The sequence below is a fragment of the Taudactylus pleione genome, unplaced genomic scaffold (genome assembly GCF_031769625.1).
Source record: "Taudactylus pleione unplaced genomic scaffold, aTauple2 ptg000093l, whole genome shotgun sequence".
NCBI classification, from domain to species: domain Eukaryota; kingdom Metazoa; phylum Chordata; class Amphibia; order Anura; family Myobatrachidae; genus Taudactylus; species Taudactylus pleione.
In genome coordinates, this window is record NW_028284495.1 from 13,274,926 (window position 1) to 13,293,854 (window position 18,929).

Genomic DNA, 18,929 nt, shown 5'->3' on the forward strand with positions numbered 1-18,929 from the left:
TGGGATGCGATGCGGTTAATTTTAGCAATGTCTTTTACATCCATTATGACAAATCTGTTCCATGGGGACAGGTGGCTTACGTCGGCAGGCTTGGTAGTTTGGCACTCCTTTTATGGCACTGTAGGGATACTTTATCTGCAAAGAATTTTGTAAACTCATTGCATCTTGACTGGGAGAGGTATACATCATGCTGGTTTGCAAAGCATCTCCACTTTACAAATATGTTTGATTAGTTTTAATTTATCCTTTACCCGAATCGTCTTCCTCCCATTGTCTTTCAAGTCTACAACCCCTTTTCTTGAGTTCACTAACACTGTTATCAAACAAAGGGGCTTGACGGTGTGGTATGCGAGGTTGTTAATATCCATTGCAGCTGCGACCTTGCAGATGTGCACAGTCACATCCCTGTTATTGTAAACTGAGATGGTGGTTTGACCACAAGACTGGGTTTATAGTCCAATCTGGAAGTCAAGATCAAGAGTGTGACCACTTTTATGTGTAACAGAAGGAATGACTTGTGTGAGGCCTATAGAATTAATTGTGCACAGGAGGTCTTGGTCAAGGTGTGAGAGCTCATTTGTTACATTTATAACAGGGGTGGGGAACCTTTTTTCTGCCAAGGGCCATTTTGCTATATATAACATTATTCACAGGCCCGTGCAGGCTACGCACCCTCCGCATGACGTCACATGGGGATGGGGCCACAATCACCGGTGAATGCAGCAGTGCCCGGAGCATCCCGGGGATGCTTCAGGGAGCTGTAAGGGCAGCGGTGTGACCGTCTGAAGAGCCTGAAGGACGCTCCAGACGGCACTGCTGCATAGATTCTGGCTCCAGTGTGCCATTTTAGGCACCCTGCTAGCCAGATGAAGCTACCAGAAAAAAGCTCAGAAGGCCAGACCAAATGATTCCGAGGGCCTTATATGGCACCCGGGTCTGAGGATCCCCATCTCTGATTTTTAAGCTTAGCTTAGTGGCCTACAGAGTGTGTCTCAGGTTGATTTGTCTCATTAAACCTTCTTCATAAGACAACTGTAATGCTTTCCACAATACATGTGCTGTTCTAAAGCTAAGCCTAGTGTTCTGATGGCCTTTTCCACATCATCAGGGTTGGGGTTATCACCAGGATCACGTGACTTTACACAATTGTTCCCGCTTTAACTGCATCTGCATGGTGATTTCTCTGAACACGTTAGTTTGGCAAATCACATACTTGCATTTAAACTGTACATTTTCAGCAACAGTATGAATAAAGGTCTTTACCGTACTCACTCAGATCCTTTATTCCATGTTGTTACTGCTGCATTCTTGGTATTGTTTTTCTGCACATGCTGGCGGCCTGGTCCCATAACCTATTGGCAGAACCTTTGTTGATAGGTGTCAGTGGTGTGCGAAGGAGTTCAGTCCACACGGTCAATAGCTTAACTTGGGATTGGTTTATTTACCAGGTAAAACAGCAGGATGTGAGACAACACAGGGTTAAAGCAGCACAGTGCAAGAACATACAATATGAGACAGATCAAGCCAGGAGTGGGTTAACGCAGGTGGCATACAGTGGTTGTAGTTTGCACCTCCAGATACATGCGTGGAGGAAGTGGTATTTGTAGTGCAGCCCGCATGGTGACACAGTGGTGTGTGGTGGCACTGCCTCTGTTATATGTGGCAACAGAGTATACCTGGGGCACAGTCTATCTCCAGAGACTCTCAGAGGCACATCCTATCTGTCTGGAGGATGGAGGAAGAACAGGTGGTAAGGCATGCATAGTGCACACCTCTGTTACAATGGGCACTCAGGACCTATGTTGAAAATTCAAACCTTTAAAAAATAGGAATGTAGATTAGGTACCCAAGGCACACAATAAAATGAATAGATGTATTTAGATACAATAAAATATAGTAAAACAAAAGATGGATGAAATTATTTAAAGACCATGAGCTAAACTGATCTATATAATCTTTTAAGGTTTGTCCCATCTGCAACATGCATGCGAAGTGGCATGTGCCGCAGGTGCTTGCTGCCCCTCCAACGGCTCCCACTGCAGTGAGTGATAGGAGAGATGCTAACCTAGCCAGAGAGGAAGTGTTCCGATTGGAATGGGTAAGTATGCAGTTGTAGCAGGGGGCTGGGCATAGCAAGAGTCGGAGTGGAACATCGCAGAGGACAGAGTGGGGGGTGGGATAAGGCGAAGCAGCAGAGAGGAGGTGTGATGGGACAGTGCGGAAGGCGGGGCAGCAGGCAGAGGGGTTTGGATTGGTCAGAGCAGCAGACAGAAAGAAGGGTGGGACTAGGCGGTGCAGCAGGGTGGGGCGGGATAGAGTAGGTGGTGGGACACAGTGTAGCAGCAGGCAGAGGGGGGTGGATTGGTCAGAGCAGCAGACAGAAAGAAGGGTGGGACTAGGCGGTGCAGCAGGGCGGGGCGGGATTGAGTAGGTGGTGGGACACAGTGGAGCAGCAGGCAGACCGAGTTGACCCTTTGAATGATTACCTCTATCTGCATAAATAACATTTATTATTAATAAAATTCAGCATAAATTCAATACAAATTCATAAAAATAAACGTTTGGGCTACAGCATGTAAATCAAATGGAATTGTGTACCTATAAATAAAACAAAAGGTTAACTATTTAAAGGAGAACACTAGAGAAAAAAAAAGAAAATAGTTACTGTATTAATCAAGTGGTTTTCATTCATTAACCCCATTGTAGCTGAGGGTTTTCTCGCCCCTTTGCTGAGTCTATTTTGACACTTTTTGCTGTGGTCACATCCCAACATCAATAGCAGTAATTATTTATACAATACTAACAAAAATTATACCTTGTATTTTTTATAGAAGATATTGATTTTCGCGAATTAGCATTAAGTTGGTTATATGTCCTCATAAGGAAAACATAATCTACCCAAAATTGCCGAAAAAAGGTGGATTTTGAAATTGCAAGTGAACTATAAGCAGATGTGTAAATACTTTGTGGTTCTTGCTTCAACATGAATCTACATTTCCATGACAGCAAAAAGCAGGATCCTACACATAGGTTTTCTTAATGAAATATACACTTACGTTTTTCCTTAGTGTCTGCCATGTTAAACTAAATGCATATAATATAGAAATAAGATGGTAGCTCAACAAGACTTAGGGGTATTTTTACTAAAGTGAGAGTTTTTAGAAGTGAAGATGTTGCCCATAGCAACCAATCAGATTCTACTTAACATTTAACTAGCCATTTCTAGATGATAATAGCTAGAATCTGATTGGTTGCTATGGGCAACATATCCACTTCTAAAATCTCTCACTTTAGTAAATATACCCTTTACTGTACTATTTTGAAAATGACCCCGGTTTTCATTTAACACGGGATGGTGAAGGTCTGGACAATAGATCCCCCCCTATCTATGAGAAGTGTAATATTTTGTGCTGTGTGTCATTGTCTGCTGATCACAAGCAGTCACTGGACAAAAGCTACTAACTACATATCATATATTTGTAACTAGTGCGACCCAAAGTGTGTAACTGTTTGTATAAGGGAGATATGGCACATTTCCAATATATTATAGCAAATGGAACAGAAAATCTCTAAATACAAATTTAAATTGGGGGTGCGACCTACTGACTTAATTGGATACACATAACAAAAAATGAGAGGAAGAAGTCAGTTCTTATATGGTGCGATCAAAGACCCTAAATACAGTATACACCACCCTGATCTATGAATATGTAGCTTAATTAGTAGGTATAATTATTATAGTTACTAATCAGTGGCGGATTTTACCTAGGGGCTGCGAGGCTGCAGCCCCGCCAGTAAAATCAGCCACTTCAGTGAGCCAGTGCAGTCCGTGACTGCACTGGCCTCACTGTGACTGGAAGTGGCTTCCCATTGGAAGCACCACCTGCTAGTCATGCACAGGACATCCCGCCCCAGGGGGAGGTGTCTCCTACCCCTGGGGCTGCCAGTCCAGGCTGCGATTAGCAGAAAGCAGCTTCCATTGGAAGCCGCTGCTCTGCCTTTCGGGCAGCCCTATAGGGCTTCTCGAGGCTACAAACAATGCAGTCCACAGAAGCCGCTCATGCACATGTGCTGGTCCCGGCACCTGCCAGATTCATTGCACAGCTGCCGAGACCCAGCCGCCATGGCCAGACCAGTAGTAGCAGCAGCCCCCCTTAGGTAATATTGCAGGAGCCGCTGCTGTTGCTAATTAAGCTACATATTCATAGATCAGAGTGGTGTTGGCACTGATTATCGGTGGGGGCAAGGTGTTGTGTGTGTGTGTGTGTGTGTGTGCGTGTGCAGGGTTTTTTTCTTTAAAGGCCTTTGATTGGGAGAACGAGTGGGCCTTGTCCTCTGCATTTTAATGAGTATGTGGAGGAAAAGTTCTTCTCATTTTCCAAAATGGCTTAACATACAATTCAAAATTCATAGCATGTAGACAGTATGAATTGCATGTGCGCACTAGGCTGGCTACCAGTAGCAGGTCTGGGCCAAACTATATTGGATTTTAAAATTTGTCTTTGAAATGTCATATAAGGAAACATAACTATTATCTAGTCCTCACTAAATCCTAAGAAATTGACAAATGTAATGTCATGGTACAAATAACACGTACAAATAGTCATTATTATATACAACAAAATATAAGCCAAGTTGAAGGAATCATTGGGCCTGATTCAGTAAGGATCGCTACTGCGATCGCAGCTCTGTAATCGCACACAGGTCCGCTGTGAAAATATGCTAATGATTGCAATGCCATCGCAGCCTAACATAAGGACGCCAACATCCCCTTACACACATCCGTAATACTTAGCAAAATAGCAAAACCATCAGTACCATCGAGTACCATCGATCCCTCGCAGAATTACAACAGCCCTGACCTTACTCAGAAATTGCTAACTTCATTGTACGCAGTGGGAGCTCAAGCTGCGTATGCAATCGCAATGGCTAATTAATGCACGCCCATGCAGCGGCGTTCAAATGCACTGACGCGCCTGTGTTTCGCCGACAACCCCCAACTCTGTGATGGGTCTGCATAGTCACTGCTATCGCAGTCCCGATCGCAGTGGAGTCTGCGTGCACTGCGATGCAACAATTGGCCGACTGCGTGCGTATTAGAAACTGCGTTCCTTGCTGAATCAGGCCCATTATGTGAAAAACGAATGCCCCTTTCACATCTCGAACCTGGGTCCGACCCTTTCACACTGCACTTTCGACCCGGGTTATTCGTGGGTATGCTCTTTTCCAAAACTCCATGGATGTCATTTTAAAAGGCCTTTTAGGCTCAGAAAGATGAGCTGTCAGAATGGAACAAAAGGAGAGGGGTGGGGACAGGTTGGGTGGCAGAGCTGGCAGGTTGGGTGGCACATGCCTGGCTGCTTTCCCTGGCTGCAAGGCCGGAAGAAAGGCTCAACGGCGTGGTTAAAGCTATGTGCCCAGAAACACCAGCACAAAGGTCAAAAAATTCCCACTCAAGCCTGGCTGCCCCACTTTATTTTTATTGTGGTCATGAATTTTTAGGTAGTATTAGGTAAATGTATTTACTACCTGCTGCTGATTCCTGTGGAAGCCTGAGGACTGCAGCAATTGTGCTATATTTTTCTGTATAACAGAATCCTTTACAGTCCCTGTCAGCTGTCTGATAATCTCTGCCCCTAATTCTCAGAAGCTCCTTCACCTCATCAGGACTCCAATTTGCCATGGTGCTGAAAATCTTAGAGCTCACTCTCTCTCTCTCTCTCTCTCTCTCTCTCTCTCTCTCTCTCTCTGTGTAGTGTTCTGGCAGGGCTCAGGCTGCTGACATCATCAAGGCATCCAAAAAGCAGCCAATCAGCACTTTTCCCTGAGTCCCAGGTTGAATAACCCAGGTCAGACACTTTTAAGTGCACATAGACCCGAGTCTGACCCATGTTTAACACTGCTTATAACCCGGTTTGAAATGCCAGGTTGATCGACCCGGGTTATTCCAAACTGGTGCTTTTAGACTGCACCTCAACCCAGGTCGAGCCACCTCAACACGGCAATAACCCCGGGTTATTTTGGAGATGTGAAAGGGGCATAAGTGCACACTTAATGTTACCATATCAATTACGAAGGTTATTTTAAAAAACCAGTTGGATATATCACACCGTTGGCCCAGCTGCCAGGTGAGGGATTCCAGCTCCTGTTATCCTTGTAGCTGTTTGGTTTCACAGCACCCAAGACTCATACTAACCCCAACATGTGTTGTAAGTCATCACACAGGACTTCGGAAGGACGCTCTTTATAAGTATGCTCAGGTTTTTAACATTGTTTTAAACAATATGTATATTGTAGAGTTATTACAGCTAAGCAATGGAGAATAGCAAAGATACTTCTGGATTGATGTATCACTCACGTTATCAACAATTGTAGAATGTGTTTATATGGAGAATTACTGTATACTGTACATTAGCAGAATACTTTTTCTAGATGGCAAGTGACATCTGCAGGGTACAAGAAGATACTGCGCTCCTTTAACATGGTGAAAATGAGCAAATCTATAGATATGATCTAAAGTATGCATTGTTGCAAACTAAAAATAGTTTTCAAATGTGATTTTATTACACTTTTTCGCAAGCTGTTACAACCTACATAGTAATAATATCAGACTTTGTTCATATTTGATTTTTTTTTATTGTGAATTTAACTAAATCACTTGTATTTATTTTGGTGAAATAAAACAGAACAGTGATATTTCCATCACTAATAACCATACCACACTTTTGTAAGCAGAGTATGACACCTATGCTGAAGATATTTCTGAACTACAATGGCATGTATTTTGCAAAAAACAAGAACTGGAAAAAGCACAAGATAAAGCTGCAAAGACAGAGGCAGTGAATGCAAAGCTCAAAGAGGAAATCCACTTTATAAGGAAACAGCGCCCTCTGCTGGAGAAAAAGCTTAATCATGAGGGTGACGCCACAAGCAGGATAAAGCAGGCACAAAGTGAAGTAGGTTCTGAAACTAATAATTAATTTTCCATAGTTAAATTTAAAAAAAAACCTGCTAGAAAGAAACTATTGCAGTCTTTTTTCTCAAAAGTTTAATTATTGTGCTCCTGTATTAACATTTGCATTATACAGTGTTTTTTAAATACTGTACATATCTTTAAATAGCTTGGTGACATGCTAAGTGCTCTAGCTGTTATTTCTATACATAATATTTGAAACTCTCCATAAGTAGAGCAAAATAAATTATTTTGGAATCTGAACTTTTTGTTTCATCTATGGCATTCATTTATTAATCTGTCTGTGCCACTGCAGTGGTTTGAAATTATAACATCATTATTCATGGTACATTTTAAATTCATAGATGCTACATATAAAACCCATTCTTTTGCTGAACTGTATTTCATTAAATAAAACAACGCTCCACTTACTGATCACCCACAAAACATCCAGTAAACGCCAAAAAAACATGGTGACTCAATTCAGCAAGAAAACAATTCCCTATTTAACATGCACAATTCATACATTATAACGTTTCTGTGTATTTTAGCATTTGTCCAGTGCATCAGGCTCCCAGATCCTCTCTTAAATTGCACAAATAAATTTTCTTTGCCACTATTGGTTGGGGGAGGGTTAGGGTCAGTGGCGTAACTAGGGTATTTGGAGCCCAGGACAAGATGAAAAATAGAGACCTCCCCCAACTATCTGGCAGATAATGGGTGTGTCCACTGGAAGATGGGGCGTGACACATTTCTCATCACTCTGAGAACATTCCTTTCCATTCCATATGCACCTTACATATATGGTGGTTTCGCACATTGGGGAACTTCTGGAGAAATGTATCCTCCCTGGGCAGACTGCTTTTTCAGTCGGTATTCACTATTTATGTACGATATCATGGTCCAGAAGATGCCTGTTTGTGTAGGAATCTTATGAAGGTCATCATACAACAGCAGATCAACCAGATTTGTGCCCCCTTTGCCACTGTCTGCCCCCTGCGTCTCTCAGCTATACCTTCATCTCTTCCCTGCGTTGTCTCTCAGCCACACCATCATGTCCACACTGCATCCTCTTTGTACACCATCATCTCCTCTCTGCATCATCTCACAGCACACCATCATCTCCTCCCTGTGTCATCTCTCAGCACACCATCATCTCCTTCCTGTATCATCTCTCAGCACACCATCACCTCCTCCCTGCGTCATCTCTCAGCACACCATCATCTCCTTCCTGTCATCTCTCAGCACACCATCACCTCCTCCCTGCGTCATTTCTGAGCACACCATCATCGCCCCCCTGCATTTCTCTGCCACACCATCACGTTCCCACTGTGTCTCTCACCATCCCCCTTCACTCCATGTTTCCCCCTCCCTTCATTCTGTGTTTCTGTGAGAATTATGTCATGTGACGCTAGTGTCGCGCTCCCAGCACCAAGGTGGGATGTGCATCCATGCTGCCGAATACCTTGGGCCTTGCTCGGCGAATCTGTGGCCGGCGGTACTGGGAGCTGTGCTATTACTCCTCATATATCACTGTACGATCCCCTCTCCCCTATATTATAATAATAATAATAATACCACATATCAGTCTGTGCTGGGAGCTGTGTTATTCCCCCATCATATATCACTGTATAGTCCCCACTCCCATATATAATAATAATACCACATATCAGTGTGTGCTGGGAGCTGTGTTATTCCCCCTCATAAATCACTGTACAGTCTCCTCTCCCTTATATAATAAATTAAATATAAACAGGACAGGTTACCTGGCTCCAGCTGTGTCAGGAATGTCTATGACAAAATGGAAGCTTAAGCCACTGTGGCCCTGCCCCCTCTACTCTGACTGGGAGACTATAAGAATATGGCCACCGGTCACCGTACATGAGTACACCAGTGATGAATGCTGTGAATGGCAGGTGCAGGAGGCTGCCAGTTACAGGACGTCCTCGGTACTTTGTGCCACCAGATTAGCTACTCGCTGTTATCAGTAGCTGATTGGTAGCAGCGAGTAGCCAATCAGGCGGCACAAAGTACTGAGGACGTCTTGCTGTAGCCTGCCGCTCACAGATCACCACACTGAGGAGAATGAGAGGAGGGCAATCAGGGAGACGGGGCAGTTAGTACTAGTGAGTAGCGGCCATTGCCGGAACATTAAGAGACCAACGGGGCGGGCTTGTACACTGTCCTGGCCAGCGGCGCCCCCTCTGCTGGGCTAGCCAAGGCGCACAGGGCATGTGTCCTGCTCGCCCTGCCCTAGTTACGCCACTGCTTAGGGTCGTATGTTGGCTCAATAGATACAGCAATCCTGATCAACAATTGGTTTATTATTTTCAAATGTATATCAGGATTGTTAGTTGTGGCAAAAATTACTGCAATCTGACAGTCACTGTACTGCTGCACTGATTAGGGCCCATAGGATCTATACCGACAGCTATCGGTAAGTATCTTAACCCCTACCCCTAAACCTAACCCTCCCTTCCCGCACCCTAAAACCTAACCACCACCCCTAGTGCCTAACCCTCCTCCTTAGTGCCTGACCCTAACCCCCCCAAGTGCCTAACCACGAATCCTAATCCTAACTCTCCCCATAACCCCACTAGTTACCGTTGGGATGCCGGCGTTGGGACTCTGACTGGTGTCGGGATGCCGGCTCCGCTCCGGGGACAGTGGCAGGTGGGGAGTTTGACTGGGGCGGTACACCTGTCAAACCGTAACGAAGGTGTCCTAAGGCGAGCTCAGGGAGGACAGAAACCTCCCGTGGAGCAGAAGGGAATCCCGCACGCTGGGATATAAACTTCATCCCGTTTGTGCAGCCGTTGGGTGTCAGGGTTTGCTGGTCTATGTAGTTTCAGAATAGTATTTCATTTTCTATTTGTATTTTTTTTTTTACTTCTAAACAAAAATATTTATGTAACTGACCATTTTTTCATTCAGTTCAGCTGGCAATGCATTTTTTTCATCACCCATAGAAATGCATAGTCCATTGTCCAAGGACACATTGTCAGATTACCTTATTTGCAAGCAGACGCCTCACTTTTATTTATACCTACTTTTGTTAATTTATCTTTAAGGCAACAAGATTACTATATGCAGCAGAAGTTAAACTTGAGGCTTCACATATGAGCTTTGAGAAGGTTACTGCAGAAGCTAACCAAGAGAGAAGTGATATGGCTGCAAAACTGGGCGAAGTAAAGAGGAGGCTGCAGCTTTGCAGGTAAGAACATTAATCTACCAGAGTGCTGGTATCCTCATACAAAGCCATACGGTAACTCTTCTAGGTGATTTTTATTTCTTTTCACTAACAGGCAGCAGGGTTTTTGTTTCTTTATTAAAACTGTATTTAACAAAAGATCTATAGGGGTATATACAGTGTGTGTGTGTATATATATATATATATACAGTGTGTAATAAATATAAATTATATATATATATATATATATATATATACCAACTGTACTGCCTAAACGGCAGAACACAAAACGGCACTGCAGTATGCTGAACAAAGAAGATTTTACTTTTTCAACGTTTCTGGGCTATCAAGCCCCGTCGTCAGGAAAACATAAGCTCCTGACGACGGGGCTTGATAGCCCAGAAACGTTGAAAAAGTAAAATCTTCTTTGTTCAGCATACTGCAGTGCCGTTTTGTGTTCTGCCGTTTAGGCAGTACAGTTGGTATATACCTGATTTCTCTAAGGGCACGCAGTTAAGTGTTTAGGTTATGGGGAGTGCCGAACCTATTTGTCTGTATATATATATATAAACAGAAAACTCAGCACTCACCATTGTTAAATCACTCACAATAATATATAAATAATAAATAATGGGGTTTTGGTTCATGGATTGATCAATGTGGGCAGCACAGACGGTGTAATGGTTAGCGTTACTACCTCACAGCACTGAGGTCGTGGGTTCGATTCCCACCACGACCCTAACTGTGCGAGTTTGTATATGCTCCCTGTGCTTGCGTGGGTTTCCTCCGGGTACTCCGGTTTCCTCCCACACTCCAAAAATATATACTGGTAGGTTAATTGGCTCCCAGCAAAAAATTAACCCTAGTGTGTATGTGTGTGAACGTGTGTTAGGGAATATAGGTTGTAAGCTCCACTGGGGCAGGGACTGATGTGAATATTCTCTGTAAAGCGCTGCGGAATATGTGTGCGCTAATAATAATAACTGGTAATAATAATGTATTTAAACCTGCAGCCCACATCACGGGACCCCACTTCTCTGCAGGTCCTACACTATCTATACTTATGGAAACCTGGTAGCTGCTATCACAGAGTTTAAACTGAAAAAAATGTTAACTGGTTTAACGCTCACCTGCCAACTAATGGCTTTTAAAGGCAAGGCAGTCACCAAACATAGCTTCTATCATACTACCAAAAAGGCAGCTGACACATGTTATTCTAAATGAGCTTGCACAGGGGTGCATGTGAAAGCTATGATCACAAAAGGTTAGTTAAAAATGAACCAAATTTTTGTGTGTGCATGCATGTTAGGCTTAATCACAGTACCGCACAAGATTTAGCCAGCAGCGCAAGTTGCAACCTAGTGCTGCCCGACTCCAGTCGTGCTAAAAAAAAATCAATAAGTGTCTTTTATATTTTTCTGTGTGTGTGCGTGTGTGTTAGGCTTAACCACAGGATTTAGCCAGCAACACAAGTTGCAACCTAGTGCCCGACTCCAGTCGTGCTAAAAAAAAAAAAAAATCAACAAAAGTGTCTTTTATATTTTTCTGTGTGTGTGCGTGCGTGCGTATTAGGCTTAACCACAGTACCGCACAAGATCCAGCCAGCAACGCAAGTTGCAACCTAGTGCTGCCCGACTCCAGTCGTGATCAATCGCTGCTCTGTGCCCAAGTTTTTGATTATAAAAAAAATTAAAATCTGTTTTTTTTTTTATCTTTTACTGTCTGCGTGTGTGCGTGTATCCAGCTAGCAACGCAAGTTAAATTGCAACCTAGTGCTGCCCCACTCCAGTTGTGATCAATCGCTGCTCTGGGCCCAAGTTCTGGAGCCAAATTTTTTTTTCAAATAAATTGTCTTTTTTAGGTCTAATATTTTAGTGTGTGCGCACGACTGCACGTGTGTGAATTTTGTAACTGCACCTTGGCTACACTATTTGTGCTTTTGACACTGCTTCAAGACCGCAGAAAATATGGAGGGCTGTCACATGACAGGAGAGCAAGGCCAAGAACCACATGTTTTAGCTGCCGCCAGCAGTGCAAGGACGTCAACTTCCTCGTCCTCTATGAAGGCCCATGCCCCAGAACTTAAGTCACGCCATCGATATGGTAAAGCTACTTTTACCGAACTTAAGAACAAACAATTGAAAGGAAATTTGCCTTTAGATAAACAAAAATTTGGCAATATGCCATTCACTACACAAAGTGGAAAGGAAAGGATAAGACCTTGGCCTTTCTTTATGAAGACAGCTGATTCTGATAGCCCTTCTGCTTGTAGTAGTAGTGGTGGTGGTACCATTAAAACATTTAAAGTTGTTAAATGAGTAAGCCAGCTCAGGAAAAAACAACTGTGTACCCTGAGAAATCAAAATCACAAATCCCCGAGGAGAGTGCAAGTGTGTCCATGGTTGCCATGTGTGAGCCAGACCTAAATACTAGTGTACTGGAGGATCCTCCAAATTCCAACATTTGTGTGCCCTCTGTAAATGTGGGGAAGGGCAGTCAACATCTTGCAGACGTAGTCATCGAGAATGCTTCTGTGGAACTGCACATGGAGGAAGAGGATATTTTGGTAGTTGAAGGTGCTAAGGATGATGAGGATGTTGATGATGAAGATGTTGGTGATGAGGTGATTGAAAAAGAGAAAGCCCATTGTTGTCATGCCGGGGCAAAAGACAAAAAAATCCACTTCTCACGTGTGGAATTATTTCAGCCCCAATCCGGACAACAGTTGTCAAGCCATACGTACCCGTTGCCAAGCAAGAGTGAGTAGAGGGAGGGACCTAAACCACCTAGGAACCTCCTCCTTGTTACGTCACTTAGAACGCATTCATCAAATATCAAAGTGTATGTCGCCAAGTTCAAAAACTCAAAGTGTAACAAGTCCAGTGTCTCCTACCTGCTCCCTCTCTGTGGGATCCAAGCGCCTCCGATCTAAAACACAAACACCTTTTCCATCAACATCCTCATTTGTCATCTGGAGTAGTCCTGATGCATCCAATGTTGTTATTCGAAGCATGATTGACTTCTCTCCTATCCATGATTCCTCAGAAGGATCCTTGATGACTACGCCTGTTGCTGCTGCTTTTGCTGTCAGTGGATCTTCATCCCAGAAGGGGACCAGGAGGAAGACTACTTGTAGTGTAGCCTCCAAAAAACAATTAACTGTCAGACAATCATTTGCAAGGGCAAACAAGTATGACAGCAATCACACAGTTGCACAGCGGATTACTGACGCCATAACAGCTATGCTGGTATTAGATGTGCGTCCAGTATCCACCATTACTGCAGTGGGTTTTCAACAGTTAATTCAGGTCCTGTGTCCTCGCTACCAGTTCCCTTCTAGATTCCACTTCGGTAGAAGAGCAATTCCAAATCTGTACAAGGACATAAAAAAAAACCTTATTAATGTCCTCAAAAATGCCGTTGTACCCACAGTCCACTTGACCACTGATATGTGGACAAGTGGGACAGAGCAAACTAAGGATTACATGACTGTGACAGCCCACTGGGTAGGTGTATTGCCTACAACAGCAGCAGCAACATCTACCAAAAGACAGTTGATACAGAGGCAGTCTACTCTTTGTATAACTGGTTTCACTAAGAGGCATACCGCTGAGAACCTCTTAGAAAAACTCAGGGAAATCATTGCTAAATGGCTTACCCCATTTGGACTTTATTCGGGATTTGTGATTTCGGACAATGCCACCAATATCGTGAGAGCATTACATGTTGGCGAATTCCAACACGTCCCATGTTTTGCTCACACAATTTGGTGGTGCAACATATTTAAAAAATGCTCTCCGTGGCCCACAAAATATCCGGACATTTTAGACATTCGACGACCGCTTGTCGAAGATTGCATGACCAGCAGGTACTGTTAAATTTGCCCTGCAATCAGCTGAAGCAAGAGGTAGTAACTCGGTGGAATTCTACCCTCGATATGCTTCAGCGGATGGAGGAACAGCAAAAGGCCATCCAGGGCTATACAACAGACTATGACATAGGCCGTGGAGGAGGAATGCACTTTACTAAAGCGCAGTGGAAAATAATTTCCGTGTTGTGCAAAGTTCTAAAACCCTTTGCACTTGCCACACGTGAAGATGGTTCAGACACTGCCAGCTTGAGTCAGGTCATTCCCCTCATCAGACTTTTGCAAAAACAGCTGGATAAACTGATGAAGGAGGTGAAACGGAGTGATTGCGCAAAGTATGTTGTACTGGTGGATCAAGCCCTTGATTCACTTCACCAGGATCCAAGAGTCGACAATCTATTGAAATCTGAAAAATATATTTTGGACAACATTCTGGATCCTAGGTTTAAGTCCTACCTTGTGAGTTTTTTTTCCAACAGACCAAAATCTAAAACCCGTGCAAAGAGATGTTGGTAAAAAAATTGTCAGCTGCAGCCGCACGGGAAACACCATCATCTCCTCCTTCAGTTTCTGCAGCTGCCAGGAAAAGACAAATTACATCTGGTCGGGCCTGTGAGAACTGCCTACCAATGACGTGTCTTCTACCGTGACTATGTGTGATACGGTCTCCATTCACAGAATGATGGAGGACTATTTCTGAGGTAACATCCTAATAGGCATGTCAGACAGTCCCTTTCAGTACTGGCAGGAAAAGGAGGCAATTTGGAGGCCCATACACAAACTGGCTTTGCATTACTTAAGTTGCCCACCCTCCAGTGTGTACTCCGAAAGAGTTTTCAGTGCAGCTGGCAACCTTGCCAGTGATCGGCGTAGGAGGTTACTTCCTCAAAATGTGGAAAAGATGATGTTCATTAAAATGAATTACAAATTCCATGAGGAAGACCTCTACCAACAATTGAATCAAAAAATTACAGAGGTGCCTATGGTGCATTCCAGCGGGGACTAATTAATATTGTGTGAAGAACAGGATGTACACACTGATGGGGATGACGAGGACGACGACAACTAGTAATGTAAAGCCAGTTTGTGTATGGGATCATTTTCATTTCCATGTCCATATTACATTGGCATATTGTTTTATGGGGTCCAAACAAACCAATGATTTCAGCCACAATTGGCAGTCCTTGTGGCTGAAATGATTGGTTTGTTAATTGTGAATGTCCTGTTTCGTATACAACATAAGGGTGGGTGGGTGGGCCCAAGAACTATTCCATCTTGCACCTTTTTCCTTTCTATTATGTGCTGGTTGGGGCATTGCTGCCTGACATTTTAAATTAATGTTATGGTTGGTTTAGGAACCAATGATTTGTTTTTATATTAATTTATTATCAATTTTACAGCCAGGGGCTGCACCCAATGAATTGTTTTTTACTTTTTTAATTAAATTATTATTAATTATTCAGCCTGGGACTGCACCAATGAATTGTTTTTTAATTAATTTATTATCAATTTTACAGCCAGGGGCTGCACCAATTAATTTATTTTTATTATTAATTATTCAGCCCGGGGCTGCACCAATGAATTGTTTTTTAATTTATTATTTATTATTATTTATTTATTATCAATTTTACAGCCAGGGGCTGCACCAACTAGTATCCACTATCAATTCTTAAATCCTCAAGGGTATCCCAAACATCATCTTTGCACAGTCCTCAATTTTATTAATAATTATATCAATCAGTTTTGAGCCAGCAAGCTGGATGCAACCTTTTGGCCCTTTAACTAATAAAAAAAATCAATATTGTGAGCTATGATGTGGTCAAAATTGACTGGAGACAAGTGGAAATAAATGTTATTGAGGTTATTAATACTGTAGGAACAAAAAAGGCCCATTTTATGTGATTTTAGCTGTTTTTTTTATTTTTTTAATAAAAAATCCAGATCCAAAACCAAAACATGAAAACAAAACACGGAGGTGAGGTTTTGGCAAAACCAATCCAGATCCAAAACCAGGGGAGATCCAAAACCAAAACACGGGGGTCTGCGCACATCTCTAGTTACTACAGAGGTGAGAGAGTGGAATGTGTTAGTACACAGATGAAGGAGGGTAATGTCTTACTATATCAGTGAGAGAGAGGATGCATTATTATAGAGGTGAAGGATTAATGTGTTACTGGAGATGTGAGATGGAAATTGAAACATTAAATATTTAAGGTCTACGCAGGTGAAACCAGGTACACCAGCTAGTCTTATTGACTAAAGGATAGGGAATTTGGAAAACACCTCTGCACAAGGATTAATTTGGAGAAATAAATTATTTAATGGCCCCAATTCAATAGTAAATCACAAATTGTGTATTTATCCTGTGGGGGTGCTGCCATAGACAGTAATTAACAATATACAAGAAAAGAAGAAAGAAAAAAGCACTGTCTCTTGGTTGGCGCACAAAATTGAAGAATAAGTAAAATATAACTTTTAATGTATGAATATTAAAAATTCACTTAGCCTTACTTTAGTGAAATATTTCGTAAAAATTATTAAAATGTGAAACACACATATAAACAAATAAATGTACATCTATAATAATTATTATTAAATGGTTTGTTATATGTTAGTCTCTATGTCCTTATTGTGTTGTGTTTTGTTTAGTATTATTAATTGAATTGTAATGTCTTCCTTATTAATATTGCACCTGTACTACTTCCAACAATAGAACCTATAAGTGTGGATGGCTAATAGTGTTGTCAACCATCCTCATACAGTGATAGTAGTGATTGTATTATCTCTATATTTATTCACACAATATATTCATATAAATTCCCAATATCACACTACCATCTGTTTAATATAGTGGATATTAATAAGTAATTTCCATTATAATGATCACAGCTCCCCTCTATGGGGGAAAAATTTTTTTTACAAATAAATTTTCTTAATTATAAACATGTATCACCAGGAAACATGCATTCATTATTTATTATATAATATTACACCCCTTATTTTGGATAGATATGATTAGTCATATGAGCAAAGACAGAAACAGTACCTGAATACAGAGTAGTACAAGCATTGAAGTGAAAAGACAGCCTTGTGATAAATATTGGTGTATTGAGCCCATAGACCAAATATGGAGGATGTGTTTTTCCGTATTCTGACTTCACCAGAAAATGAGAAGGACATACTGTTGTAAGACAGCACGGTTGGTGTTTGTATGTTCTCTCTCTCTGTTTGTTAAGGTTCACCCTGGGTACTTTGGTTTCTTTCTATAGTCCAAAAATAAACTGGTTGGTTAATTGGATTCTGATAGATATAAATGAACTCTAGTGTATATATAAAGTGCATCCGGAAAGTATTCACAACGCTTCACTTTTTCTACATTTTGTTGTTACAGCCTTATTCCAAAATGGAATAAAATCATTTTTGTCCTCAAAATTATACACACAATACCCCATAATGGCAACGTGTAAAAAGTTTTTTTGAGATTTTTGCAAATTTAGTTAAAAAAAAAAACTAAGAAATTACACGTACGTAACTATTCACAACCTTTGCTCAATACTTTGTTAATACACCTTTGGCAGCAATTACAGTCTCCAGTCTTTTTGAATATGATGCCACAAGTTTGGCACACCTATCTTTGGGAAGTTTCGACCATTCTTTTTTGCAGCACTTCTCAAGTTCCATCAGGTTGGATGGGAAGCGTCGGTGCACAGCCATATTCAGATCCCTCCAGAGATGATTAATTGATTCAAGTCTGGGCTCTGGCTGGGCCACTCAAGGACATTCACAGAGTTGTCCTGAAGCCACTCCTTTGATATCTTTGCTGTGTCCTTAGGATCGTTGTCCTGCTGAAAGATGAACCGTCATCCCAGTCTGAGGTCAAGAGCGCTCTGGAGCAGGGTTTCATCCAGAATGTCTCTGTACATTGATGCATTCATCTTTCCCTCTATCCTGACTTGTCTCCCAGTTCCTGCCGTTGAAAAACATCCCCACAGCATGATGCTGGCACCACCATGCTTCACTGTAGGGATGGTATTGGCCTGGTGATGAGCGGTGCCTGGTTTCATCCAAACATAACGCCTGGCATTCACGCTAAAGAGTTCAATCTTTGTTTCATCAGACCAGAGAGTCCTTCAGGTGCATTTTGGCAAACTCCAGGTGGGCTGCCATGTGCTTTTTACTAAGGAGTGGCTTCTGTCTGGCCACTCTACCATACAGGCCTGATTGGTGGATTGCATCAGAGATGGTTGTCCTTCTAGAAGGTTCTCCTCTCTCCACAGAGGAATGCTGTAGCTCTGACAGAGTGACCATCGGGTTCTTGGTCATCTCCCTGACTAGGGCCCATCTCCCCCGATCGCTCAGTTTAGACTGCCGGCCAGCCAACTTTAGGAAGAGTCCTGGTGGTTCCGAACTTCTTCCATTTACGGATGATAGAGGCCACTGTGCTCATTGGGACCTTCAAAGCAGCAGATATTTTTCTGTACCCTTCCCCAGATTTGTGCCTCGAGACAATCCTGTCTCGGAGGTCTATAGACAATTCCTTGGACTTCATGCTTGGTTTGTGCTCTGACATGCACTGTCAAGTGTGGGACCTTATATAGACAGGTGCATGCCTTTCAAAATCATGTCCAATCAACTGAATTTACCACAGGTAGATTCCAGTTAAGCTGCAGGAACATCTCAAGGATGATCAGTGGAAACAGGATGCACCTGAGCTGAATTTTGAGCTTCATGGCAAACAGTTGTGAATACTTATGTACATGTGGTTTCTTAGTGTTTTTTTTTAACTAAATTTGCAAAAATCTCAAAAAAACTTTTTACATGTTGTCATTATGGGGTATTGCGTGTAGAATTTTGAGGACAAAAATGAATTTATTCCATTTTGGAATAAGGCTGTAACATAACAAACCGTGGAAAAAGTG

The 18,929-nt window shown here is 42.3% G+C and overlaps 1 protein-coding gene across 1 annotated transcript in view; it reads left to right on the top strand.

The window, feature by feature from the left end:
- Positions 1-18,929, top strand: part of CCDC178 (coiled-coil domain containing 178) — a 434,648-nt gene that overhangs the window by 80,699 nt on the left and 335,020 nt on the right. Inside the window, exons 7-8 of the mRNA XM_088469772.1 lie at positions 6,736-6,956; positions 10,024-10,166. Coding sequence (XP_088325898.1) covers positions 6,736-6,956; positions 10,024-10,166 — 364 coding nt within the window. The remainder of the gene's footprint in view (positions 1-6,735; positions 6,957-10,023; positions 10,167-18,929) is intronic.